Source organism: Anser anser, assembly GCF_964211835.1.
Source record: "Anser anser genome assembly, chromosome: 18".
Lineage (NCBI taxonomy): Eukaryota > Metazoa > Chordata > Aves > Anseriformes > Anatidae > Anser > Anser anser.
The window spans coordinates 15,534,569-15,561,711 of NC_139739.1; the positions used below are offsets into that span (position 1 = coordinate 15,534,569).

Genomic DNA, 27,143 nt, shown 5'->3' on the forward strand with positions numbered 1-27,143 from the left:
TCCTAGAGTCATAGGGCAGTAGCCCGCGGGCTCTGCCTCGCTGCCCTGATGGCGGAGGCCGGGGTGGGGGGGGGGCAGCACTCAGCCCCCCGAGCTGCACGCTTTGGCTCGAGCCGGGAGCCGAGGCTCGGGGCCAGGAGGCCGAGCGGGGCTGCACGGGGCGAGGCCAAACTTCCCCGGTCCTGGCCCCAGGGGGAGCTGCGGAGCCGCCCGGGAGGGGCTGGCAGCATCCGCGGCGGCTCCGGGGCACCCGGGGGCCCCCCCCCGGCTGGGTCCTGCCCGCCTGGGGTCCCCGTCCCCCCTCGCAGTTCCTTCTGTGAAAGCCCAAGGGGTGAAGGGTGACGTTTAGGCTTTCCAGCTACGCTTGCTTACCGCTTTGTCTCCGTTTTTTTGTTTTTTTTTTTTTTTTCCTCCTGGTTTTGCCTTTCCGAGCACGCGGAGGGGCAAGCAGCATGACTACAGGCTGGGGCAGGGGCTCTTGAGCTGCGAGTGTTTAAAAGGAGGGTGCTGGTGCAGGTAGCAGCCGGGCTCCCGGTGCTCCTGGGAGGAGAGGAGATGTGATCCCCGCTCCTGGCCACCTCTTTGGCCCCTTCTGATTGTTGTGGAGTGAACAACTCTCAGGATGCAGGAAGAAATGGCTCAAGATGCCGAGACCCAAAGCTCCCTGCACCCTCGGAGCCCAGGGATGCGGGCACAGGGAGCACTGCTGTTGCAGGAGGGTGCTGGTGCTGCTGGACGTAGGACCACCTAAGTGCACGAGCAGCCTTATCCTGCTGCAGGCTTGTGAAAAGACCCACGGCTGCCCATCTACCTATTGCAAAAGTTAATCACGCACCTCCAGGCAGCTCTGCAGCACATCTCTGGTGCACACTGCTGTCTGCAGGGATGATGGGTGCAGGGATGATGGGTGCAGGGTGCTGCCTGCTCTCTGCACAAGGTGCTGGATGGCCTTGCAAGCCTGGGTGCGAGTGCAACACCCCAAAGCCCTGTGCTCCCAGCAACCTTTACCCATGCTTAGGCAGAACCAGCAACCACCCCTCTTATTTCTGGGCACAGTGACCTGGCTAAGCCCTCCCTTTATCTCAGGCTTTCACCAGCCTGCCCAGTTTTAGCCCTTGCTGCTGGAAGCTGCTATCTGCCTACCCTGAGGGAAGGGGAGGCACGAAACACTGGGTACGCCCTAGCCTGTGCTGCAGCTCACTCACTTGCAAGGGTGCTGGCTACAGCAGCAGGGGGAGTTGCAAGGGAGAGAGCCCACATCTGTGCAGAAGCCATCTCAGCAGACTTGCACTCAAATGCTGTGAGTGGTCCAAGCACACATGAGCGGGGACTTCTTCCAAGGAGCGGAGCCTGGACATGTCCCCACTGGACAGTGACGAGTGCCTCATTATCGTATGACTCCCCTGTGGTCCGCTCTGCAGCCCTTCCTGGTGAAACAGCTGCACAGATTTTTGAAACATAGACAAAACAACATATTTTTCCTTTGTTTTGTGTTTGGAAATACTATAGTGCTGGAGTTTCTTTCTCTCCTTTGCTATTTTCCAAAACACAGTTCAATGGGAGGCAAGCACCTGGTAGGGCATTTCCAGCCTGAAGTCCGAAAAAGAAACTGTAAACTGTGCTGTAATGGAAAGCATTGAGATGAGCTTGCAGAGCACCCACACAGCCTGATCTGCTCAAAGGCAGGGGCAAAACCCTCACTGGGACCAGGGGGAGAGCAGCGTTGGTGGCTGACACCCATGGGACATGCAATCCCCCCATGTCTGCGAAACTCTTCCTGCCCAGTCGGGCAGTACAAGCCAGCCCAGCCCAAGCTGTCCCCAGCGCACTGTAAATCCTCCCTCTCCCTGCAGCATCCTCAGCAGCTTCTCCAGCCCCAGGCTCCTGGCCAAGGGACAGGCTTATCCCCCATGCAGAGGTGAGCCACACTGCTGAGAAAAGTGTGCTCTCCCCTGGTTTTGGCTAGACCTGGTAAAAATGGAGCAGCACAGGACATTCTGCCTGGAAGAGAAAAGAAAGCTCTTTATGGAAGCCAAGTAAAGAGCCAAAAGTAAACACATCCTTGCACAAAGCAACAGCGTGGAAAATGCGTGCCGGTGAGTGTCTCCTTTGGCTTGTCAGGAGCGGGGCCAGGGAGCACCAGCCCCACTCGGCACAGAGCAGAGGTAATGGAGAGAGCAGATAGGAAGGGAATCCCAGCCATGGAAACAGCCGGAGCGAGGCTGAAGCTCCAGGGGGGGCAGGCTGCCAGGACAGGCAGGGGGCTGCCAAGCCCAGCTTCCTGCTGCAGCACGGCTGGCGGTGCCACAGTCTGGGCTGGGCACGGTAGCAGCCACGCCTGGGGGGCAGCGTGGGCCCCCTGCACCCCTCGGGAAGCACAGGGCAGTGTCTGGAGCTTCACAAGCTTGTCCCTTGGAGCTTCACAAGATAGGGAGAAGTGAATGAGCAGATGGTGCAGCCTCTGTGCCAGTGGCTTCATGGATCTGTGCACAGCCCCTCTTGACCACCCTTTTCTGGAGCAAGCCGCCCCCCAGTCCTTTTTCCCAGACAGGAGGCGACGCTGAGCTCACTCAGTGCAGAGCAGTCATCCCGAGGGAGTCCCTTGTGCCTCAGCATGGCCAGACCACTGCTGTCTCGGCACTCCTGCCCAGCCAAGGGGACCAAGTGCCAGGTGGTGCTGGGTGCCACCAGATAGTCCCTGCCCGCAGGATGGGGCAGCTGGGGGAGCTGGACATGCAGGCAGAGTAGCCCAGGCAAGAGACACTGGTGCCCAACAATAGGGCGTGGGGACGGGAATGGGGGCACAGGGAAGAGGCGAGGGTGGCAAAGAGGGGAGAGGGAGGGATGTGCGATGATCACCAGCCTGTTTGAAAACTAAGGTCTGGAGAGGAAAGGTGGTGGGTCACACCAGGTAACGACCAGGGAGATGGGAGATAGTTTCTGGACAGGTGGATGGAGAGAGCAGGAGGGAGCTGGGTGTTGCTCAGGAATTGTGCCTCCCCTCCATGTCATTTGAGGGCAGTGACATTTTTCTCTGATGGCTGCCACCCACCAGACCTTCCCTCCGCACCCATGGCTGCTCGCAGATGGCCACGACCTGCTGTTACACAGGGAACAGGAAAAAGGCAATTCTCAGGCACGGTCTGCCTCCCCATCAGTGGCCCGATGACAACGTCACTCATTGGGAAGGGGTGGCTCTAGGAGGGTCTTGGCAGCTCCCTGCTGTGGCATCACCTGGGCTCACTGTACCCTGCTGGTCAAGACGTTGGCCCAGGATGTTAAAAACCCATACCAGCAAAATTGCAGGTTGTCAGTGACTTCTGGGGTGGTGTCTGAAAGCCAGTGCCAAGAACACGTTTGTTCAGGTTGCAGCTCTGTAGGTTTGAAACTATCTGTGCACTTTGCACAAGCCACTGCCCACAGCTGGGCACTGAGAGGTAGGTGACACTCTTACAGGCACATTTATTGGGATTTAACTGCCTAAGAGCACAGTTTCCACTGGTAAGACCACCAGGGACTTCCCTGTTGGGAACCTCTGTCTGTGTGGATTTGGACAGGACAGAAACCTTCCATGCATGTCAGTCCCATGAACTACAGACATCAGAGGAGGCTGGTGGTGAGAAACTCTTCATCCACCCTTTGCTTGGTGACTCCCTAATCCTCACCTGAAGGATGCTGCCCAACCCATGCCTCATCTACGGAGGCTCCATTCCCTGCGTGGGGAAACCATGTAGGTGTGTGGTCCTCACACTCAGCTCTGCAGACGTATGCTGTCCATGCACCATTACACAGCCCCTCGGACACAACCAGCACTCAGCAGGAGATTGATGCAGTGATTAAAATGCAGAAATTGATTGGACTGCCCGGAAAGCTGAGCCTGTGGAGAGCAGCGGCACCGCAGTTTTCAAGCGATGCCGTGCAGCAAGTGTGCTGCTACAACCGGCATTTGTGCTGCCATGTGGCAGGTGGCCAGGGTGTTCTCCATCCATGCCAGGGGTGTAAATGCTACAAGCGCCCGCGTGTCCCCCCGCTTCCTGGTTGCACTCTTACAGTGGGTTAACGAGTGGCTGCCTAGGCCCTGCCACTGCAGACACCGCTTGGATCCCACGGGGCGCTGCGTGGCTCCAACAAGCTGCCTTGGGGGGTACTGGGCACCGGGGACTGCCGGACCCCGGGGACGGCCACCCCTGGAGCCGGCGGACGCCCAGGCCTCCAGACGCCCGGAGGCGCGGGACCCTGGGGCTGTGCCGGACCCCGGGCCGGCCAGAGCCCCAGCTGGACCCCGGGCCGAGCCGGGGGGCGCAGAGCTCCGCAGCCTCTGCCCTCGGAGGCCCGCGGCCGGCTCGGCGGAGCTCGCAGCCCGCACCCCCGGCGCCGTCGGGGCGCGGGGCCGGGCCCGGGGCGGTTCTGCCCGCGGCGGGCGCGGGGAGGCGGCGGCGGCGGCGGCGGCCCCCGGAGCCTGGCCCGCCGTCAGGGGAACCAATGCGGAATTTCCTGGCTGGCGGCGGGCCCCTCCTGCCGCCGCCGAGAGGGGCGCGGGGGAGGCGGCGGCGCGGAGCTCGCAGTGCAGCTTCCGCCTGCCGAGCGGCGGCCAGGGCAGGGCAGGGCAAGGCAGGGCAGGGCAGGGCAGGGCAGGGCAGGGCAGGGCGGCACCGGGCACCGAGCAGCCGGGCCGCCGCGCCCCGCCTGGGCCGGGCCGGGCCGGGCCGGGCTCCGCCGCGCCGACGGCCATGGAGGCCCGCGGGCTGCGGCCGCTGCGCCGTGCCCGAGCCGGAGCCGGAGCCGGAGCCGGAGCCGGAGCCGTGCTGCTGCTGCTGCTGCTGCTGAGCTGCGGAGCCGCGCAGGAGCTGAGCCCCCGCGGCAGGAACGTCTGCAGGGCCGGCGGGTAGGAGCGGCGGGCGGGCGGGCAGGTGGGGCGGGCAGCGGGAGCCCCCCGCGGGGCAGGGCCGGGCCGCGGTGCGGTGCGGGAGGGACGGAGGGAGGGAGGCAGGGCCGCTCCTCTCCGCCGGGCGAGCCGCGGCCCCGGGCGCCTTCCCAGGCTTATGCCGGGCGGCGGCGGGGAAGGGGCGACGAGCCCGGTCCGAGCGCGGGGGGGACAGTCCCGGGTGTCCCGGGGCCGGTCCCGCCGTGGGGAGCCGGCGCTGCGTGCTCCAGGGGGCGGAGAGCACCGCAGGGAGCCGGCCCTGCTGCCCCCGGGCCTGTGCCGCTGGCAGGATGCGGGATGCTGCGGGCGTCCCGGCGGAGCTGCCCCTTGTTGCTCAGGGCGGATGCGTTGGCAGCTCCGGGACACTCGGGTTTAGCTTCAGAAAGCGGGCGCTGGCACCGCCTGGCTCTCCCCGGAGGTTGCATCCTGCTTGCTTGGCCACAGGCAGAGCCCTGGGGGCTGGCACTGCCTCTTCCCCGCTCCCACTGCGCTCCGCATACTGTGGACACCACGGGTCGCTCTACAGAGCATCACCTCGGGCCAAGCTCTGCAGTGCTCAGGCTTGGTGCTGGCCCAGCTCCCCGGCCGGGCTGGCCCTAGCAAAGGGGGAAGAGCGCCCAGAGCTGCTCCATCCTGGCAAGAAGAGCAGGATCCCCAGGCCCTGCCTTTTACGGGGGGCCCTGGCTGTAAATGCACCTTTACATCTTGCTCGTGAGGTCAGGCGAGTCCACAAGGAAAACATGTGCTGCGAGCTAGAAGGGCCCACATAATGGCTCCATTCAGCAGGGCCGCAGGGCGCTGGTGCCCCCTCCTCAGATTACAGGCCGAGTTTCCTAAGGAGGCTTTTCACAAGCCAGCGCGGCCGCAGCTCCCAGCGCCGTGCTGTTATTCAGCAGGGGGATTCGATGGGTCTCTGAGCGGGCCTTCCTCGGGTGCCTGTGACCCATGAGGCCAGTATCCAACAAAACCGCCACCCTGTCACGCGGCAGCAGAGGGGTGGCGAGCAGTGATCCCTCAGTTCCCAGCATCCTGGGACTGGTGCTCATGTGTGCAAAAGCTGCGTGCATCCTCTTCCCCCAGCACTGTGCAGGGCCACACCGCTCGCAGGGCGCAGAGCCGGGGCAGCCTGCAGCACACGATGTCCCCATCCCAACGCGGCTTGGTGGCCCCAGAGACCTGAGGTGGGTGATGCAGGTCCTACTGCATGCACGGAGCTGGGAGCAGCCATTCTGGGCGACGCTTGGAGAGATGCCCGAGTCAGCCTGCACACGACGACACCGGGTTTTGGTGTCCAATTTTCCCCCTCCCCCAGCTCAGCTTTCCTAGGCATTTGAATTCATTCAAGCTGCTGCTTTGACTCCTTGCCACGCGTTTCACTGGGTGGTTGTGCGAGTGCCGGGCTCCGCCGCGTGTGTCCAGGCACCCCTCGGTGCTGGGGATTCTACTTCAGCATCTCACTGCAAGCTCCAGAGATCTGGCTAGTGGGTAGCAATTCAGTGAATTACTTAGGGCAGAAGAAAAGTGTTTTGGAGCTGCTTGGTTTTATGTACTAAATGTGACTGTTCCTCTTAAATTTGAAGCTCTTTTGTAATCTGTTAACTTTCAACATGATTCTCCCTGTAGCTGCCACTTGAGATGCAGGGTGCAGGGCTGTTGAGAGCAAGCCCTGTGTACGTGGAAATTCCTTTGTCCTTGTCCTCCTCTCTCCAAAACTCTCCTTTGGTAATCCTTTTTTTTTTTTTTCATTTCTTTCTCTGCGTGAAGGGTTTCCTTTCACATAGGATCCCACAACTGCACCAAGGCATACCTGTCTGTGCCTGCGCCTCAAGGCCAGTGGTTTCTGGCAGGAGTCAGGTTGGGGAGCTGCAGGGATGTCCCAGTCCACCATGGATGACACTGTCTAGGGCCTGGCAACGCTGCGCAGGGTGGCACCGAGTGGTGGGTAACAGAGAAAAAGGGGGCTCAGTGTCGGGGTGATGCGCTCCTCCCCAGTTTGGGCAGCAGTGTGCAAGCACTGGTTTGGCTGGGGGAGGTGGCAGTGGTGCTTTGGGATTTGCACCCCCATGCATTCGTGCAGCTCCCAATCCCTGCTGACGCTCAGCTCGATGCAGGATGCTCAGCCCAACGCTCAGCACGGCGCGGGATGCTCAGTGGGATGCAGCTGTGTCCCAGGGAGCAGGGGCAGCCCTGGCTCTGCCTCCATCTTTGCTCCTTTTCCTCTGCGTCAGTGAAATCCCTGTGAGCCAGTCACATCTCAAAGGCAAGGTCTTCTTCCTTTTCCCAGCATTTATAGCACTTTGAGGAAAATAAAAATATAACGAAGCCCAGAGCACTTGCTTGCTCAGGGCATGTCTGTGTTGGTATGTCAGTTTGGGTCAGGAGCAAGTTTTTAAACAAATTTCTCAGTTGTCCCACTTTGAGTGGTTGTGGGGCACAGGGACTGAATCCCCTTCAGAGGAGACAAAGCCATGAGGCACGTTTCAGAAACACATCCCTCAGTCCAACGGCCAATGGGTTCAGGTCATCTGCCACCAGTGCGGTGCTGGATCCAGTCCGAGGGCTGCACTGGGAGCACCAGATACCCAGTGCCACGTCCCGTCTACCTCTCCTTGCCCCGTTGAAACTGCGGGGCTATGGGTATGCTGCAGGGTAGCCACGCTTGGAACCAGAGTGACTTTTTGTCCTTTCTCAAGGGAAGAAATAAAACAGAAAGAGAAGGGCTGAAACCAGGCAGCAGAGCCACGGTGCTCAGCAGGAGGAGTGCCGGCTGCTTCGCACAAAAAGAGGAACGCCCTGGGAGAGGCAGCAGGTCCAAGGGCATCCTCGAGGATGCCCTGGGGTGGGGGCTGAGCACCCGTCCCAGCACCGTCCTGGCACTCCATGGTCCGTCCGTGCTGCGCTGTGCGGGCGAGGGATGCTGACCACGTGGGGAGGGAACTCGAGCTTTGAAATACGAGCGTATTTATTTGCTGTCAGAGCAGCTGATAAATGAGGGGAGGCTGAGCGTGGAGGTGTTGGATACCGCGGCCAGGCACAGCGAAGGAGAGATTAGCTATCTGTTAAAAGATAGACGGTAATCCTGGGCGTGGGGTGTGGGCTGGGGCGCGGCTGGCGGGGGCCGGGGTCCCGCTCGTGGCAGAGGAAGGCGTCCGCCCTGCTGCTGCCTGGCTTTGGCATCAGCTCAGGGTGCTGGGGGCTGCGGCCCCCCAGGTGTTTTGGTGCACCCAAGGATGCTGGCTGGGCTGGTGGAGGCGCCCAGGTGGCTGCGGGTTCTTGGAGGCCTCCCTGTGACAGGAGGGAGGAAGCGAGGCGCTTTGGGGTGTGCGGGGGGGAAGGGGAGGGCAGTGGGGTTTTCCCTAGTGGGGAGTTTCCTATTGTGGACCCGAAACCGTTTCACTTGAAAAAACATCAGATACTGAATTTCTAAAGACAGGGAAGTGTAGAGCAGGACAATTCCTGATCAGACCCGCTGCTGTCTATCACAGCACGATAAATTTCAGCCTGTTATGCTGGAGCAGAGCCCAGTAGCTCACTCAGGGCTGTCTTGTAGGGAAGAATCTCGCCTTGGGCCCACCCGGTCCCTGGGGAGTTGCTTTGGTCAGTGCCCCCACCACCTCTCCTTGCATGCTCAGCCCCACACTGCTGCTCCCGCTGGGGCAGAGACCCTGCTCGAGCCCCGGGGTCCCCGCAGGGAGTGACGAGCCCGCTGCAATCACAGCGCCGCGTAATCTCTTTGACGGACTAAATAGATGGAGCTATTCTGGTCTCCAGCTGCAAGGCATTTTTTCCAGGCCTTGAATCATTTTTGTGGTTCCTTTCTGCCTCCTGTCCAATTTTTCAACATCCTCTGCAAAAGGCGGACGCGGTGCTCCTGTGTCCGCGTGCGGTGCTGCCCGCACAGGGGTTGCCATTGCCTGGCTTGGGGAGCTGAGTTCAGCCTCTGCCTTGCATGCATTTTGCTGGGGGCTGCTCTTAGCCCCACCAGCCTGGGACAACTCATTCTGGCAGCCAGACGTGGTCCTGTGACTACACTGGGTTTAGAGCGAATACTTCCTTGCTGTCTCCTCCTCCTCTTCTGCATTTGTTACATATAAAGGGGAAAGAAAAAAAAAAAAGAAAAAAAAAAAAACACAACACATTCCAGGCTCTGTCGTTCATTGCTGGACCAACCCGTGCAAAGTTTCCCTCGACTGCAGCGTGCTTTTGGCCTGCTCCTAAACCTCCAGGGTCGCTTCCACCTCCAGCAGGGACTGGGTGGCTCATGCTGAGCGTTGGCCGAGGTGCATGGGGCTTCCACCAGGATCGCCCATCTTCCCAGTACCCCCCAGCACGGTGGCCCGTTGCTGGTTCTGGGGACAGGGAGCACCTTTTCCACGTGTCTTCCCTATACCTGGGTTGCGTCGGTGTGTACTGCCCACCATGGGAGGCTTGGAAGTAGCAGCCCTGGCTTGACTCAAGCCTCCACCTAGGACGGCATCCCTTGTAGACATCTCTGCACCTCCAAGAGGGCTCTGAGACCCTGTCCCTGCATTGCGAAGGGTCAGGCCTCTGCCAAAAACATTGTAGCTGATGCAGCTGGTGCGTGGTGCTCTGAGACCAGGGGGCACCAGGGGGGTCTGACGTGAGGGCCATGCACTGGGATACCCAAGGCTCAGGGACCTGTCCCAGCCTCCATGGAGCAGCTGGCGGTGTTGCTGGGCTTCTACATGGGGCTGAGCAAGCAAGATTTAATGATACTCAGAAAGCTGCCCTTCCCGATGCTCGCTGGTCCCTCCAGGAGGTCCCTGCTGGGGCACAGCTGGAGCCCCAGGCTTGCAAGTGCTGCAGGTATCCCCAGCCATGCGCTACTGTAAGATTTCGCTGCTGGTGTGAAAACCTCAGTAAATGGGAGAAGTCACTGTGTGTGCAGAGCTGCACTCATCAAGGGATATAGCGGGATCGTGTGCGAGCAGCCGGGCTGGGGAGAGGGTGTCCCCTCGCCTGTGTGGCCACAGGGCATACCAGTGCCCCTCTCCTGGCAGCTGCGGTGGGCAAGGGGTGGGTGGGCCAGGCCAGGATGGCCCCCAGGAGCTGTCTGTGCTCCAGTCGCTGGGGTCCACAGCCACCTTGTGCCTCGGCCACCAGGCTGCCTTTGGGATGCCGGATGCCGTCCCCAGGCTGCCAAGACATCGAGGCCACTGAGCAGCGAACCCATCTCTAGGTACTCGTGGTCGTCCCTTGCTTTGCCTGGGCTTTTCTTCCTCCTAAATATTATTTTCCAACGCCTCGGTCGAGGAATATGTTCAGCTTATTCTGTCCTTTAAATCTTGGCTGGCAGTAACATGATCCGACATTTTCTGCGTGCAGGGCACGCGGCTGCTTGGGGAGAGGTCGGCAGCAGTGTGGGGCTGACCCATCCTGCTCTTGGCCCCTGCGCCGCACATCCCTGGGGAGCCCAGCGCAGAGGGCAGCGGGGTGCACGCAGGCAGAGCTGCTCTGAGCGAACAAGGGCTGAGGAGGGGATCTGCCTCCTGTGCTAACCCTAAAACAAGCCGGGTTATAAGAAACTCTCCCAGAGCAGAGGGTGCAGAGCAAGGAGGTTTGCAGGAGCTCCTCGCTTTCCAGCAGTGAAACCTGCTGCCGGGGCTGGGCGGGGAGAGGAGCAGCGCCGGAATGGGGGCTGTGGGCGTGGGACCAGGCAGAGCATCCTTCACATCCAAGCACCTCTGGAAGCAGGGTGCTTGGCCAGACCCGTGGGGCAGAGCTGGTGTTTCTGCCCAGGACCTTTTTTCCAGGTTTGGGGGGATCTTTTTGTTTGTTTGTTTTTAGACGGCAACGTTTGAAGGTGAAGTTTTTATTGTTGCATCCTTCCTGATTTCTTTAGGAAAAGGCACCAACATGGGAGCATCAGTGCAGAGCTGGTAGGACAGAGCTGATGGTCCGGGATGTTCGGGGAGTTTCTCTCTTCTGGGTGTTGTGGAAGGGGAGCATGGGAGGCTGTGAGGATATTGCATGTGCCTTCAGAAGGCAAACTGGTGATCACTGATGGTTCTGGGAGGAGCTGGTCAGTCCTCACTCCTGGCATTGCCTTGGTTTGCAGGTGGGGCATCTTGAGCTGGTTCTGTCACAAGCCCCTCTGGCAATCCGTGGCCCTGGTGCCCCTTGCAAAGCGTCTGCACAGCAGAGGACGAGCTGGTGGCTCTCCATGCCTGAAGAGGATGTGGTGGCTCCTCGCCATCATGGTGTCACCTGCAGGCTGGTGCTCTCATCAGGTTTCCAGGAGGGATAGAGGCTTTCCGGGGGATCCTAATCACTTGTGTTCATTTCCTGCAGCTCCTCGGTGCTTGTGTGCTGTCCAGGATGGAGGCAACAAGGAAGCGAGTGTTTGATAGGTAAGCACCGGCATTTTGGCTCGTTAGATGCTGCTGGTCTGCCTGATCTGTGCCGAGTCCTCCTGGCCATGCCTGGGGGGCTCTGGAGCTGTGCAGCGCTCAGAGCCTGCCCCCAGCTCATCTTGTGCTGGCAGGCAGCGAGTGCCCGGCTCTGGGCTGCCCTTGTCCCCACGGTGCTACCCCCTGGGTGCCATCCCCCAGCAGGGTCTGCAGGAGCGTTGCCTGCTCCGTGTCAGCTTTGGGCCCCAGGCTGGGGTACAGCGCTCGGATGCAAGGTACCACAAGGTGTCCCCAAGGGCTGGGCGGAGCGTGGAGGGACGGGACAGCCGGGGCTCCCACAGGTGCTGCCGCGGCGCTGGAGCCAGGGCTGCTGGCAGAGGACGAGGATAAGCGTGTGCCAGCACGGGCCATCACAGAGAGGCCCTGCCAGCACCGGTGCCACCAAGCCCACCAGGCAGGAGCCAGGACCATGCCTGGCATTACGGCTCCCACCGCGAGCTGCGGTGAGCCTGCTGTGGGTGCAGGGCTGGTGCAAGCCATCAGCCTCTGCAACGCCACTGCGCAGGAGGTTTGGGGGATCCTGTGTTCTTCCCTGCAGTTTTGGCTGGCCACAGCGCTCACCTTGCCCTGGTGCTGCAGTCAGAGCCGTGCATGCTGGCCCAAGGAGCCAGTGGTTTGCAGACCACGTAACCAACTAACTCACCCTGCACGTGCCTCGTAACCGCTCGCTGCATGCGGCCGGTGCCTGCACTTGGCGAACGGGACACAGGAAGGGAGAAGGATGGGGTCTCCCCGGACGGCAGAGGGAGGACAGTCCTGCAGCAAACTGTCCCCGTCTCCTCTCCCCCTTTTCCCCACAACCTGTTCTAACCATTAGACTCACTTCTCCTAACCTGTTTAATCTGTCTATTTTAGGGTTTTCTATAGTATCCATCACCGTAGGTCTAAGAACTGCCAGGTAAGGTGGATTGTGCGGGTTCTCTGCTCTCCCTCTCCACTGGCTGAGGAAGCTCTGTCAGGGCAATGGGGGTGTCTGCCCATGCCTGCTGGCACGGGGAGGCAGCAGCACATCCTGCCCCTGCCCCAGCACCCACTCCCCTTGACAGGAGAGGGACTTGCAGGCTTTGGGGGGCTGCGGACCTGCCCTGCTGGGCAGCAAGGCACAGGGGTGGCAGTGTCCCTGCTGCAGTCTGCGGGGAGGGGGGGCCTCTGCTGGTGGCTGCGGGCAACCCCCCCGCCCCATGTCCCGCATCCTACCTGCCTCTGGCCCTGCTGGGGATGTGGAGCTGAGTGAGGGATGCTGGTGCTGGGAGCAGCCACAGCAGGAATGGGGCTGAGCTGGGTGGCAGGAAGCTGGTGGCAGGGCTGGAGCTTGAGTACGGTGGCAGGAGGCTGGTGGCATCTTTCTGGTGGTGGCCCCAACCAGCCTGCCTGTCTGGGCTGCCAGGGCCCTGCGCTGCTTGCAAGGACGGGTGCAGTGTCGCAGCTCTGCAGCCCCTGGAGTGCCACCATGCTCCCTGTCCCCTGCTCTGCAGGGTGGGGGACAGGGACAGCAGGGGCAAGCCTGGTGGCACTTGGTGCCTGAGGCCAGCAGGTGCTGTCGCTGTGCCCGTGCCGTGTCCTCATGCATGCTGTTATCGGTCCAGCCGTCTGCGAAGGAAACTTCACCTGCAAGGAGAATGAGGTGTGCGTGAGACCCAGCGAGTGCCGCTGCCGCCATGGCTACTTCGGTGCCAACTGTGACACCAGTGAGTATCAGCGGCACCGGTGGTGTCACCCGGGGTGGCCCTGGGGACAAAAGGGCTAGAGTGTCCCAGGGTGACTTTACGGAGCAGAACACGGGATGGGCTGCCAGTGCTCCCGCTGTGCCCTTGCTGGTCCCCCCTGGCTTTGTGCCGAGGGCAGCATCCCTTTGCATGGGTCCACTCTGACACCCTAAATGCACTGGGAGGTGAGGGGACGGTGGCCAGGAGATGCTGTTTAGGATGGGGTTTTCTGCTGGTGCCCAGGGGCAGGGTTTGTCTCGCGGCTGCGCAGTGCTGCGTGCTGCAGCCAAGGCTGACGACTCTGCTGTCTGTGTGCTGCTCACAGAGTGTCCCCGGCAGTTCTGGGGCCCTGACTGCAAGGAGATGTGCAGCTGCCACCCCAATGGGCAGTGCGAGGACGTGACAGGCCAGTGCACCTGCAACCCCAACCGCTGGGGCCCCAAGTGTGAGAATGTCTGCCTCTGCAAGCACGGCAAGTGCGACCAGAAGACGGGCAAGTGCACCTGCGAGCCGAACTGGTGGGGCCCCCAGTGCTCCAGCTCCTGCTACTGCAGCCACAACTCCCAGTGTGACCAGCAGACCGGGAACTGCCTGTGCCAGCCAGGCTGGTGGGGCCGCGGCTGCAACAACCAGTGCTCCTGCAACAACTCGCCCTGCGAACAGTTCACGGGGCGCTGCCAGTGCCGTGAGCGGACGTTTGGTCCCCGCTGTGACCGCTACTGCCAATGCTACAAGGGCAAATGCAACCAGGTGGATGGGACGTGCACGTGCGAGCCAGGGTACCGGGGCAAATACTGCCGCGAGCCCTGCCCCGCTGGTTTCTACGGCCAAGGCTGCCGGCGGCGGTGAGTGTTGGGACCCCGCTGGTCCGGGGAGGGGTGGAAGGGGGCCTGGGGGCCCCGGGGTGCCCTGGGGATGCTGCATGCCGTGATGGAGTCTCCCTTGGCCGTTGCAGTTGTGGGCAGTGCAAGAGCCTGCAGCCGTGCACCGTGGCGGATGGGCGCTGCCTGACCTGCGAGGCAGGCTGGAACGGCACCAAGTGCGACCAGCCCTGCTCAGCCGGCTTCTACGGTGAGGGCTGCGAGAAGGTCTGTCCCCCCTGCAAGGATGGCCACACCTGCAACCACATCAATGGCAAGTGCTCGCACTGCAACCCCGGCTGGATTGGTGACCGGTGAGTCCCAGGCAGCGGAGTTGGTCCTCACCGGGTGCTGGCATCCTGCCGGAGCGGTGCAAGCATCCCCGCTGCTCCCTGCATGGGGCCCTGGGGCGGGTGAGCAGGTCTGTGCAGCCAGGAGGGGATGGCAGGGGTGGGAGCCTGCTGGCACAGCCGTGGGACCACAGGAAGCCTGTGGTGACCCCACCTAAACATGGGAGCTCGCAGCAGGGCTCGGCTCTGAAGCTTTCTTGGAGTCTCTTTGCCTGGGGTCGGGTCTGGGGCTTTGCCCCGAATGGGGCTGACGTCTCATCTCCTTGCATGGAGCAGACAGGGCAGCGTGGGGTGGCCGGGCTGGGGGCACGGGGGAGGCCACAGGAAGCCCCCTCCCCGGTGCTCCAGCTGCCTGCCTTCGCCACCCCCAGGTGCGAAACCAAGTGCCGCAATGGGACGTACGGGGAGAACTGCGCCTTCGTCTGCAGCGACTGCGTCAATGGCGAGTGCCACTTCGAGACGGGCAGGTGCCTGTGCCGCGCCGGATCCCATGGCACGTAGTAAGTGAGCTGCAGCTTCGGCAGGCACCCCGGGCACGCACGCTGTTCTGCCAAGCTTGCAGCGTGCCAACCATGCTTTGTGTCACCTCCAGCCCTTACACCGGGGCTGTGCGGAGAGGATTTGGTGTGCTCCAAACTAACTAAGATCCAAGAGAGCAGCAAATGGGTTTCCTGCAGTGGGACTGCTCACAGGCCGTTGTGGGAAGCACACGTTCTTGTGTGGGAAGCACGAAGCATGTTCTTGCTGAGCTGTGGTATCAGCATGGTAAAGCTGCAGTTTGGGAAGCAGAACAGGGTGCTGGCGGGTCTGCTCCTGTCCCTGGTTGTGATGAGATAAAAGCATCTGTTGGGCAGTGACACCAAAACCTCATTCAAGCACCTCGGAGCGCTGCAGAGCCCTCCCAAGAGCCCTGCTCAGATTCTGCTGAGCTGCGGCATACGTCTCCCCTAGCAGCTGGGTGGGTTTCTTGGCAAAAGGATTTTACTTCAAGAAGTAGCCATTTGGCAAAACCAAATGACTTTGACAAAACTTTCTTTTTTTTTTTTTTTCTTTTAAGTTCAGGGTGGGATTCCTAACTAAAAAGAGAGAGAAAACGTTTTTTGTCATCCATGTGGTGCTCCTGCTCCGAGCAGCAGCCTGCACTGGGGGCTTTCCCAATGCCCCAGGAGGAGCCCGAAGCCCTCCAGCCCCTTCCCCTTTCCCCCGGCTGTGCTCTCACTGCTGCACCAGTCCCCAGCTGCCTCCAGCTGGGAGCGGGCCCTGTCCCAGTGAGTGCTCATCCCTTTGCTTTCTTCCAATGTGGAACAGAAATGCTGCCTGAAAAGGCAAGGAAAGTGTGTCCTCACCATGAAGGGAGGGTGCTAAAGGAAAGGCTACTGAGACATCTGTAGTGCGCACAAAGAAGTCCACCTGCTCTGCATCATGCCTGGAGGTGTCTGGACCCTCTTGGAAAAAAAAAAAAAAGCCCCCTGTGCTCTCCCAAAATCTTTTAGCCTGGGGCAGAAATGTGGATCCAGCAGGGCGGGGGTGTTGGACTGCCCTGAAAATATCCCTGCACCCATCGCTGTGTCCTGCCCCGTGGCTGCTGTGGCAGAACAGCTGCTCAGAGCATCTGCGGGGGCTCAGCACCCATTCCAGGCGCAGCAGGCACGAGGCTCGGCCGGGACAATGCTTTGAAAGCTGGAGGAGCATGAAATGGGCTGAGCTGTGGCCGGCTGCAGCCGAGGGAGCAGCTGCGGCCCCGGGGAAGTGTGGGCGGGCTGGAGCGTGGCTTCTGCCACCTGGGAACAGCTGGCGATGGGGTCAGTGCCCAGCGGTGCCACCAGCCCGCCCGAAACCGTCCTGGTAGCACAGTGCGGTGCCTGTCCCACCAGCCGTGGGGTCATCTCGGTCCCTTGCAGCCACATGGCTGGGCTTGGCTGATTTTTTTTAATTTATTTTTTTCTTTGTTCAAAAAGGATGCATAAAGCAAAGTATGATAGGAGGGGAGAGAAGGAAAAAAAAAAAAAAGAAGGGAGATATAAAACACCTTGTACTGTCATTGTCTCCAGAGCTCTGGGGGCAGGATGCAGAGCAGGACGTGTCCCATGGGTCCCACCCTGCCAGAAAGCTACGTGCCCCAGAGCCCTGGCTCCCTCAGTGTGTGCCCAGCACGTATTTTCTGCGTTCAAGCCCTGGTGTCTGTGGGAAGGTGCCTATGCCTGTGCGTGCTCCTCACCTTGGTGAGAGCTCCCGGGGAGGCTGCTTTGCGCAAGGAGGTTTGATGCTGACCCAGGAGGGTTCACCCTGGTAAGGCAGTTGCCGTGGCCATTTGCTTAGACTGATCAGTTGTTTTCCTTTCTGTAAATAAAGCAAGCTGGGAGCTTTCCAAGCTCGTGGGCTGCGGGGGAAGGGCTCCGCGCCACACATGCTCTGGGGCAGCACGGGGCGGCCCACAGGGTGCCACGGCCACGTCACCGCGGAGCTGGGCTGGAAACCTGGCACGTGATGCTCAGCGCTGCCTCAGGGCTGCCGGGCTGGCTTCAGACGTGACTGAGGGGTTAGCGACCTTTTATAACCGCTGTGCTGTGAGCCTTGTTGCAAAGCCTTGCAAAGCACGCAGGGATGGAGGACTCTTCGGCCATGTGGAGAGCAGAGGCAGCGAGAGCAAATGTGGGGACAAGCAAAGGTGGCTGTGGCGCGATGGGGTCCTGCCGCAGTGGGGATCGCAGGGTCCCCAGGGGGATGCTGTGTTGGAGCAGCCCGGAGCGGTGCTGCCCGCTTTTCCCAGAGCAGAGGGTTTAGGAAAGAGAGAGGAGGGAGCGTCCCCGGGATGCTGCACCTGCAGCGGCACCGCTCTCACTTCGTGCCCTCTCCCCAGCTGTAACCTCACCTGCCCGCTCGGCCACTACGGAGCCAACTGTGCCGAAGCCTGCAGCTGCCACGACGGCACGTGTGACCCGCTGACGGGCGCCTGCCACATGGGTGAGTGCCGCTGGGTGCGGGTGGCAGGGCCACCGGCAGCTCCCAGCTGAGCCTGCTCCGTCTTGCAGAGGCCAACCAGCGGATGGGGGTGATCGGGGCCGGAGCCCTCCTGGCGCTGCTGCTCATCCTCCTGCTCTCGCTGCTCTGCTGCTGCTGCGTCTGCCGCAAGAAAGACGAAGCCCGTGGGTGAGTGCCGGGATGCGGGCAGCGCGGGGTCCCGGGGCTGTTCCTGCCGGTCTTCACGGTGACCCCGAGTGGGTGCAGAGTTGCAGGACTCTGGCAGCAGCTCCTGAGGTGGCTTTTGCCCGCTGCACCCCCCAGAGCATTTCTTCAGTCCTTTCGGTGTGCCAGCATTGGGTGTTTTGTTGTTTTTTTTGTTGGTGGTGGTATTTTTTTTTTTTGTAAGTGGATGCTGGCAGGCAAAGGGAAGAATGGGAAGGAAAACCCAGGCTGTTTCCCATCCTCATGAGGACAGAGAGAAGAAGGCACGGGGTGGGGGCAGGAGGACCCCCTTCCCTGCACTCCTGGGGTGGCCCCTGGCTTTGTGTCCCACTCGTTGGCCATCTCTTCACTGAGATCCCCTGGGTCCCCCTGAGCCTCTGGGGGTTAGAGCCGCTCTGCGAAGGGAAACGCAGAAGACAGTGAGTCATGGGCAGGACCTCCAGAACTGACTCCTGTCCTGTGTGGTGTGACCTGCTGGAGAGTGGCGGGCCGCAGTGCTGTCCTGCATGGGGACAGTCAGGGTAGGGGAGCGACAGTCCTGGGCCAGCTAAACGGGTGAGTGAGTGTTTTGGGATGGGGCAGTTTTGCCGAGTGCCGCAGGGGGCTTGTGCCTGTCTCCTGTCCTGCAGGCTGGTGGCTGCTGCAAGCCCGCAGCAGAGAAATACTCACTTGGCTCAGGGGAACTCAGCAAAACGCTCTCACCTCAGGGCACGGAGTATTCCCAGACCCCAAATTTCATCGGAAAGCAGAGGGACTGATCACTGTTGGTTTTGGCCAAAAGAGGGGAGTACAGAGAGGGGACCTGGCGCAGGCTGTCCTTGAGGCAGGGATGTTCACATCAGCTCCCGCAGCAGGGCCGGGATATCAGCAGTGTGCATGGAGCAGCAGGACAGCAACCTCCCGTGTGGTCCACGGGGTGAAGCCAGTCCCTGCTGCGGGGGCGGGGATGGGGACAGGGACGGGCGCTTTTTGGGGAGGTTTGCACCGCTGGGCAAGGGAGGAGGGGGCTCAGGGAGCTCCTCCAGCAGCAAGAAAGCCTCCCCTTGCGCTGCCAGCCGCTGCACGAGAATTTTCCGGAAGCCTCTGCTTGCAGCTGTGCCAGCTCAGCTCCAGCCTGGCACATCTGGTTTGGAGAGCCTGCGGGCTGCATGTAATTATGCTGCAGATAAAAGGAGCCACTTCACAAATGCAGCCCCGCTTGGAGAAGTATTGCATGGGAAGTGGCTCAAAATAGTTCTCCCTCCCCATGTGGGCTGGCACCACAGGGTGCCCGGACCCCGTTCTGTGACCACTGTGTCCTGTCCCCGAGCAGCCCGCGGTGGCAGTGCCACAGAGAACAGCGACGGCCGGGTCCTGCAGCAGGGAGACTGCAACGGCCACAGGCGTGCACAGGTTGAATGGCATTGACACACCGAGCTTCTTGCTCCTGTGGCTGCAGATAATTGCTTGAAAACTCATCCCCGAGAGGCTTCAAAACCAGAGAGCAAATAAAGAGAAGCCACGTGTTTGTTTGGGGTTGGGATTTTTATTTTTTTTTAAAGCATTAATCATATAATTCAGAGGCTTGTCTGGGAGCTTGCGGGTGTTTCAGGTGGGGTCTGGCCATGCCACGAGGCTGCACCAGGCACAGGTGAGGCAGTGCCTGGGGCTGGCAGCAGTGCCAATGCGTGCCCAACCCCTGGGCTCCCCCTGAGCTGCCTCAGGCTTCAGCCACTTTGAGATAAAGCTCTCCAAGGCAAAACCAACAGGGACTGCACTCCTGGGGTTCCCTACTGCATCTCTCGATCTCAGTCCTGTCTCTTCCCCAAAACCCCTTTGCATTTCCAGCATCCCTGAGCTCCTGATTCAATGAATGGCTCTTTGATTGATGCCCCCCCCGCCCCATGCCTGATGGGGCTGTTGCACTGTGTTGCAGAGCAAATCAGGACCCGGCAGCAGCCAAGAAACCGCCGAGACGCTTGTGTGGGCGCTTCAGCCGGATCAGCATGAAGCTCCCGCGCATCCCCCTGCGCCGCCAGAAGTTGCCCAAGGTTGTAGGTACGGAGCTGAGGGTCAGCGAGGGGCAGAGAACCAAACCTGGGTGCACCGCCAGGAAAATTAGGGTATTAGTCCTGGGCTGAAACACACAGCCTGCCACGCTGCTGCTGCTGCTCCAAACCCGTGCTGGGATTTCATGGACACAGGACTCGGGTGTGCATGGGGCAGTGAGCAGGGCAGCGCAGTGGCAGGGACACCTGGATTCCCAGGGGGGCTGCAGGGCTTGGGGTGAAGCTGCCTGTCCCTGGCTGTGCTGAGGGTCCCTGCCACACTGCAGAGCATCGTTTCCCCTGCAGGGTTGGAGCAGGGCGGCTCGCAGGGGCTGCGCTGAGCACTGCCAGCTGTGTACCCCGAGGTTCCATCCTTCCCTCTCAGCCTTTGGCTGCTGGATCCCAAGGTGGGATCCAGGTGGCTTCACTTTGCTTGCCAAGGGATGGTGCCTGGAGCTCTGCTGAGCTGTTCTGTGCGTTTTTAGTTTCCCACATTGAGGAATGATCCCTGTCGCAGTAAAAAACCCCGTCTGTGTTTTCAATCCTAACCCAGCCCCACCCCAGTTTTGCGAGGGGCTGGAGCGCCCCACTGTGGAGCAGCTGCGCCCCAAGGCACAGGGGGCAGGCAGGGGGATGTCCTCCATCCTGGAGAAGTCTCCCCTGTCTCTGCAAGCTGAGCCAAAGCTGCTGCGGGTCTGCATCATGCCTGGATTTCTTCCCGCCCTGAGATGCAGCAGAGCCCTGGCCCGGAGCGGAGCGTGCTGAGGCCGGGGAAACATCCCTGCTGCAACCAAAACAGGGGCTGTGTTTGTGGAAGGGGCCAGGCAGGGCTCGGGGAGGACAGAGGGGTCTGTGTGCACAGGGCTCAATGGGGCTGTGTGCGCGTTTCCTGCAGCCGCCCCGTGGCACCTGGCTCCCACCCAGCTGCCCTGTGTAAACAGGGAGGGAGGCGGCGGCGGCAGCCCTGTGGCCCCCATCCCTCGTAGCTCGGCCTCAGGCTCCCTGACGGAGGAGTCCACGCTGGAAGATGCTCATGACGCTCGCCGATCCCACCTAGACACCCAGCCATTTGTAGGGCTGCTCTCGCTGGGCTGGCTTGCGCTGGGGCAAACAGTTCTGGAGCCTGTTTGTGTGCCTGGGGCTGCTGTCTCACTGGGTTGAAATGCTTTGGTCACGGTCTGCGTTTGTTTGCTTTGGCATGTGTGGCACCATGCGTTAGTCTTGTCATCCACACAGGTGCTGGTGCTGGGAGTGTGGGGGTGCAGAGCCAGTGCTGATGCTGACAGCTCCCAGTCCCTCTGGTGCTCAGCCCTTGGTGCCTCTAGAACCCGCTTGGCATGGGGAGCCCTGGGTGAGGGAGCTAGTGGCATCTGCATGCCTGTGGCCGTGGTGCCACTTCAGTGCGTGGGACTGCCCTTAGGGATGCCGCAGCTTGGTGGCACGTGTCCCCATGTCCCCGTGTCCTCAGCATCCATCCCGGTGGGAAGCGCAAGGCGGGGGGGGTCCATGAGGTGCTCTGGTGCACACCCCCCCCCCCAAGTGTCAGAGCAGCAGTGGAGGCACACAGGACCTTAGGAAATGCCACCATGAAATCAGCACTGGCTGAAGCCAAGGACACCTGGTCACTCTGCTCATGTCCTTGTAGAGCTGCCACTGCCATGCGTTTGCTAGCACCTGGTGCCAGGCAGGTTTTCCCTCCGGGCTGATCGCCACTTGTGAGCACAAGCACACGCACGGAGGAGCCACCTCGGCAGGGACAGCATTTTTCGAAGTCCCACTGAGGCTCATTGGGTGCCTGTGTCTGTGGGCGATTCCTCGGGCAGTAAAAAGCCCAGGCAGGGAATACCTGCTCAGCAGGCATCACTCTTACTGACTCCAAATCACATAGCCTGCTCTGTGTCATGCAACGCAGGGCTTTTGCCTTTGCCTTTGTAGCTGCTAAGCTGCTCCTCAGCCTCATCCACAGCTTCAGCTCTGCAGCAGCTCCCTGGCTGGTCGAAGAAGGCTTTGTGAGCTACAGCCTTGTTCTCAACTGCATTAAAACCTGCTTGGGGGTTCTGGCTGTTCAGCAAGGCAATCCCAGGAGCACGTTTCTGCCTGCCCACTCTCCCCCAGGGTCAGGGTTGTGTCCCGAGGCTGTCCAGAGCCCTACTCTGCACCGCAGCCACTGGGAGCTGGAGATGGGAATGAGAGAGGAGCAGTGGGGCTCTGAGCTACTGCAGCACGAGGTGTGCGAGGGACTCGTGCTGCCTGTGCCGGCAGGCAGGACGGGACCTGGGCAGGCAGCAGTCCCAGCCAGCTGGGGCTGGCCCTGGAGCTGCAACATCTGTCCACCATCATCATCGGCACAGGAGCCAGCAGCCTCACCTGACCACAGCAGATCAGCCAAGCTTAAAACCTCCCTTCTGCCACAAATGCCAGCAGGAGGCTCAGGTGGCAGCCCTTGCACGCATCAGTACAAGGACCTGGGGTGCCAGCAGTGCCCGCACCATGTCTCGAGGCTCCAGGGGAGCCCTTGCATGGGGCCTCTCACTGCTTTGTCTCCATCCTGAGATCTAACAGCACAGCCCCAAGTGCATTTAGGGCTGATACGACTTCTCATTCGTGTGCAGCCACTTGTGAGGCACAGAAGGCAGTGCTGGGGTACAGGGGCACTGGACAAGTCCCTGGCAGCAGGGCTGCGATGGCGGGCCGAGCACTTGGTGGATGTGCAGCATGATGCTGGGTGCAGGTGACATGGGGCAGGACTTGTGCCACAGGTGGCACCAACACTCTGGTCCTGCTGCCCCAGCCAGGCTCATGGAGGTGTCAGCGAGCAGATGGGCTCTTTGTTGGCCTGCAGGAAATGAACAGATTTCTGCAGCTCCTGTCAGCCCGTGATTTATCAGCCGAGTTTCCCTGAGCCAGATGCCAGAGCAGAGCAGGAAGCGCCGTACCCTGGGGCATCGCACAGCACAGCAGCTGCCTGCACTCCAGGCTGGTACCAGCACTGCTGCACCCAGCTCCGCATCCCTGGGCTGCACCCAGGGCAGCGTGGCATTCCTGCGGATGGGAAGGGAACCTTGGCCAGACCTGACCCTGCTCCAAAGGCTTGCTTTGGTTGTGTTTTTCACACTGATGGGCTTTCCCAGAGGCCAGGCAGGAGCCCCCAGCTGAGCTCTAAATTGCTGCTGGTGCTCGGGAGAGCCTCCTTTTCCTTTGGCCATATCCTCAGTCTCATCCAAGTCCTGGAGATGCCTCATGGCCATGAGTCCCAGCGACTTGTCACGCCTTCTCTCAGGAAGCATTGTGCTTCATCTGTTTCCAACAGTCTGCTTTTAATTTTCCCTTTTTGGTTTTTATTACAAGGAAAGTCATGTCAGAGCTGCTGCTTCCCCCTCTCTCGGCCATTTGCTCTTTAAATATCACTGCTGCTTTTGCTCTGGCAGAACTGCTCTGAAGTTTCTCTGCTGCTGCATCTTCCTCCATCCCTTATGCAGCCAGGGTCCAGTGCCCTGTCCGGCCATGCTGGCACTGAGCGGGCATTGGCGAGTGGCTCAGCCCCTGCTGCATCCACACTTCAGGTCAGTCCCCTTCCAGATTTATTCCTGCTTATGCTCATGGTCACCTCAGCTACCCCCTTGCTTACTTGCACAGTGGAGGAGTACAAGTGGGATGGCTCCCTGGGATACACGTGGGGAGCGTGGCCCATTCAAATCATGGCTCATCCCCTGTGTTTGTCTGTCCTGCACTTACCCATCTGCTATTTTGCTGCATCTTTGTTCTTCTCCAAGAACCCAAGCCATGCAGGGTTGAGCATACATCACTCCTGTAAATTTAATGAACCATCCATCCGTGCAGTAGGGCTTACCTCTCCACAGTCAGACTTTCTAAGGAACATTAAACGTTGTGGGGGGCATCCCAACAGCACTCACAGTGTTAGAAGACTTACTTCGTTATAAAGCATTGAATGTCACAAGGATCAAACAGTCCAACCAGTAAATGTCAGGAGAGCAGCACAGAAAGCATCCGGCAGTGCTCGGCTTTCGGGAGAGTCACCCCAGCACTGCCTGTGGCAGCGCTGTGACTTCCCCCACTGCACGCTGGATGCAGCTGCAGCCCCAGGGGTGTCACAGTGACCAGGGGTGATGCTGAAGCATCTGGGTCAGGGTGCAGGGCTGTTTGCACTGGCAGGGCAAAAATCTCACCCCTGGCCACCCTCAAGGATTTTTATTGACAATTTTTTTTTTCAGTGAAAATACTTAAATATGATCATTGAGAAATAACAGCCCCTCCCAGACCAGAAAACTCACGTTCACGGAAATGGGAACTCCTGCAATTAACCCTGGCAGCTTGGTCCTGTCCCCAGGAAGGGGATGGTGCCCCTGAGCATGGGACATTCCTTGCAGATGGCTGGGCCAGTTTGTACAGTGCCCGGGCAAACCCGCGTGGTCACCGCGTTCTTGTGGGATCTGGCAGTGGCCTCTCTTTCTCGACACCCGGTGTGCAACCTGCAGGTACACGTGCAGCCACTTGCACCCAGGCTTGGGTGTCTCATTCCTCCCTTCTCCCGTCCTTGATTTGGGAGATATGCCATGGCAGCCCCAAGGGGGGCAGAGGTGGCTGGAAGCCTCTTATGGCTAGGCTGCCCAGTCACTTGTCCCCAAGCACAGAGGATGTTTGCCACTGCCCTTGCAGGGAGCCTGGTCACAGAGTGTGGGCAGTTGGCGGGGACCCCCTGAAGGCGAGGCTGTCCCCATGCCCGGGAAGCCATCCCCATCATCCTGCTGGGACCCCAATTCCCATGGGCAAGTCAGGGGTGGAGCGGGGCCAGGGTGTGGTAGGGCAGGCACTGACAGCCGGTTCCCTGCCCTTGCAGTGGCTCACCACGACCTGGAGAACACCCTGAACTGCAGCTTCATCGAGCCACCCTCAGTGGTGGAGCAGCCCTCCCCGTCCTGGTCCTCCCGCGGCTCCTTCTCCTCATTTGACACTACAGACGAGGGGCCAGTGTACTGCGTCCCCCATGAAGGTGAGCAGAGGGGCATGGCACTTTCTTGGGTGCTTTGGGGCCAGCTGCAGCCCCACCTCCTGCTCCATGGAGAGATGAGGGAGGGGAGGTGGCACCGTGCCTGGAGAGGACCGTGCGCCCGGCTCCTCCTGCCCTGACCCCAAGAAGAGGTAGGCTGGGGACCCTTACCAAGGCTGACCATGGAGACAGGGGGACATGGAGGCAGAGAGGGACCGGGTGGGACGTGGCCTGGGGGAGACCCGTTTTGTCCCTGTCCCACCAGCACATGCATTTTTTTTTATCACAAGGTGGGGTGAGGCACTGGCACAGGCTGCCCAGAGATGTAGCTGCACCATGACTGCAAGTGTTCAAGGTCAAGCTAGATGGGGCTTTGAGCACCTAGTGGAAGGTGTCCCTGCCCATGGCAGGGGATTGAACTGATAAGACCTTTAAGGGTCCCTTCCAACCCAAACCATTCTGTGCTTCTATGATCTGCTGCGCTTGGCCTTTCCTGTCCCCTCCTCAGGCGCATCCTCGCATGACACTTCTGTGCTCTCCTCCCGCAGAGAGTGTGGGCGACAGCAGGGACCGGGGGACATCCTCCAGCCCTGGAGAGAAGCTGGTGGCCCCAGGCGGCGGGGAAGAGGCGGGCGAGTACACCTTCCTGAAGGAGACTGGCTCCGTCAAAGCCTTCCAGGCCGACAGCAGCGAAATGCCCCTGCTCAAGTCCTCGGACAGTGAGCGCTCATCCTGCGGGTCGGGCTCAGCCAGTGCCGCCCTCTATGCCAGGGTCGCCCGCCTCTCCAAGCAGTCCAAGGAGGAGGAAGAAATGGCAGCGGAGCCCAGGGGCCCCGGGAAGCCACCATCCCCAGAGAGAACCAAGCCCCGTCCCCCTGACCCATCCACCAAGCCCAAGGTGTCCTGGATCCACGGCCGGTACAACTCCAACCAGTCCAACTCGCTGCCGGCACCCAGCCGGTCCCCAGAGCAAGTGGCTGCGCGGCCCAGCAGCCCCGAGCACAGCCAGGGCTTGGCCAAGAGGAAGAGGAGCCCCAGCGAGACGTCAGCCTGCATGCACAGCAAAGCAGAAGAGAAGGGCAGCACGCGCAGCAAGGAGAGAACGCAGAAGCACCCCAAGGAGCCCGGTGTCCCCGAAGGCAAAGCCGGCCTCACCGTGGAGCCCCAGTCACCCTCCAAGCCCAAGCAGAGGAGCAAGGCCAACTCAGAGCAGATGGAGAACATCAACGGGGCGGTGCAGAACGCCTTCAAAAAGATGGGCGGCTTCCACCCAGAGCGGCGCACCGGGGAGGCTCCCCGCAGCCCCAGTGCCAGCAAGCCACGCTCTGAGACCCTCCATCCCCACCTGGCCTCCGAGGCAGCCACGCTGCTGGCTGCCCAGCTGAAGGAAAAGACTCAGAGCCTCAACAAGGGGGAGGGCAGCACCCGGCCCAACGGGGTGGGTGCCCAGCGGGAGAAGCCCACCCCACCCCAGAAAGCCAAGCGCTCAGCAGCTGCTGGCAGCCAGAAGGCCAGCAAGCCCCTGCTGCCCACCTCGCCCAACCTGCAGAAACTGATCCCCACTGCGGCCGAGCCAGCGGCCGGGGAGCCCAGGCGGGCAGAGAAGCAAACCTCCGTTAGCAGCCAGGACCCGGCTCCCCAGAGCGAGCAAGCAGCCAAGAAGACGCCCATTAAAAAGCCTCCCAGGAAGAAGAGCCGAGAAGCCACCCTGGAGCCGCCCAAAGCAGCTGCGGTGCCCGCTCAGACGGTGCAGTGATGGGGAGCCTGGCACCCAGCCCCATGCCAGCCTGCCCCACACCGCGTGTGGTTGGGCAGCAGGAAGGACGTTTGCAGGCACGTGGGGGCCTGGACTGGAGAGGGGGCACCGGGAGAGCCGCCCAGCCTCCTCTTTCCCCCGTCTCTTCCCTCACCCTCCTTTTCCCTTAGTCCCATCTCCTCCCCTGCCCTGGTACCCCCCTGTGCCCTGCTCCCCACTCCCCAGGCAGGGGCAGGAGCTGGGCCCCCCCCCCCTTTTTGTTAGCAGTATTATCGATCGCATAAGCAGTGCTTGTTGTACTAGACGTACCCATGTTATATTCTGCAGTAACGGAGCCACTCGCTTCCCACGCCCCACTCCGGTCCGTCGGTCCCCGTCGTGGCGGGGGTGAGGGGATGAGCAGGGCCGTGGCTGGGGACGTGCCCCACATCCTCGCCCATTCCTGGGCTGCTCACACAGCCCTGCGCTGCCGCTTCAGCTTCTCCGCTCCTGGAGGCACAGCCCCTGGTGCCGCTGCCCCCCTGGTGCCGCTGTCCCTCCGCCACCACGCTGCTCCTGGCATGGGGTCGAGCTGGTTTCGACCAATGTCCCCCGGCCCTGGGGCTGCCTCTGCCAGGAGCAGCCAGCAGGAAAGCACTATTTATGGCCAGAGCCAGCTGCCGCTCAGGGAGGCTGTCACAGCTCCGGGGGCTCAGCCAGCAGAGTCGAGCGGATGAGTTTGGTACGACAGAGCCTGGCATCTCTGCAGAGCGCTTTTCTAATAAAGTGTATTTCTTCCATAGCTGGGTGCCGTCTCTCCGTGCCCCAGGCTGCCCACAGGCAGGCCACGTGCTGGGCATTGCCTGGCCTCACTCAGGCATGCAGGACCCTGTGGTCCTAAGCAGGACACAGTGGG

The 27,143-nt window shown here is 61.0% G+C and overlaps 1 protein-coding gene across 1 annotated transcript; it reads left to right on the top strand.

Moving 5' to 3' along the window:
• The first annotated feature begins 133 nt into the window (after positions 1-133).
• SCARF2 (scavenger receptor class F member 2) lies at positions 134-26,534 on the top strand. Its single transcript, XM_083803717.1, has 11 exons — positions 134-4,885; positions 11,237-11,295; positions 12,942-13,043; positions 13,387-13,906; positions 14,017-14,235; positions 14,643-14,771; positions 17,132-17,235; positions 17,304-17,421; positions 19,373-19,494; positions 24,343-24,495; positions 25,041-26,534. Exons 1-11 carry the CDS (start codon positions 3,912-3,914, stop codon positions 26,246-26,248), a joined length of 3,708 nt encoding a protein of 1,235 aa, XP_083659843.1. The 5' UTR covers positions 134-3,911; the 3' UTR covers positions 26,249-26,534.
• Positions 26,535-27,143: the final 609 nt, after the last annotated feature.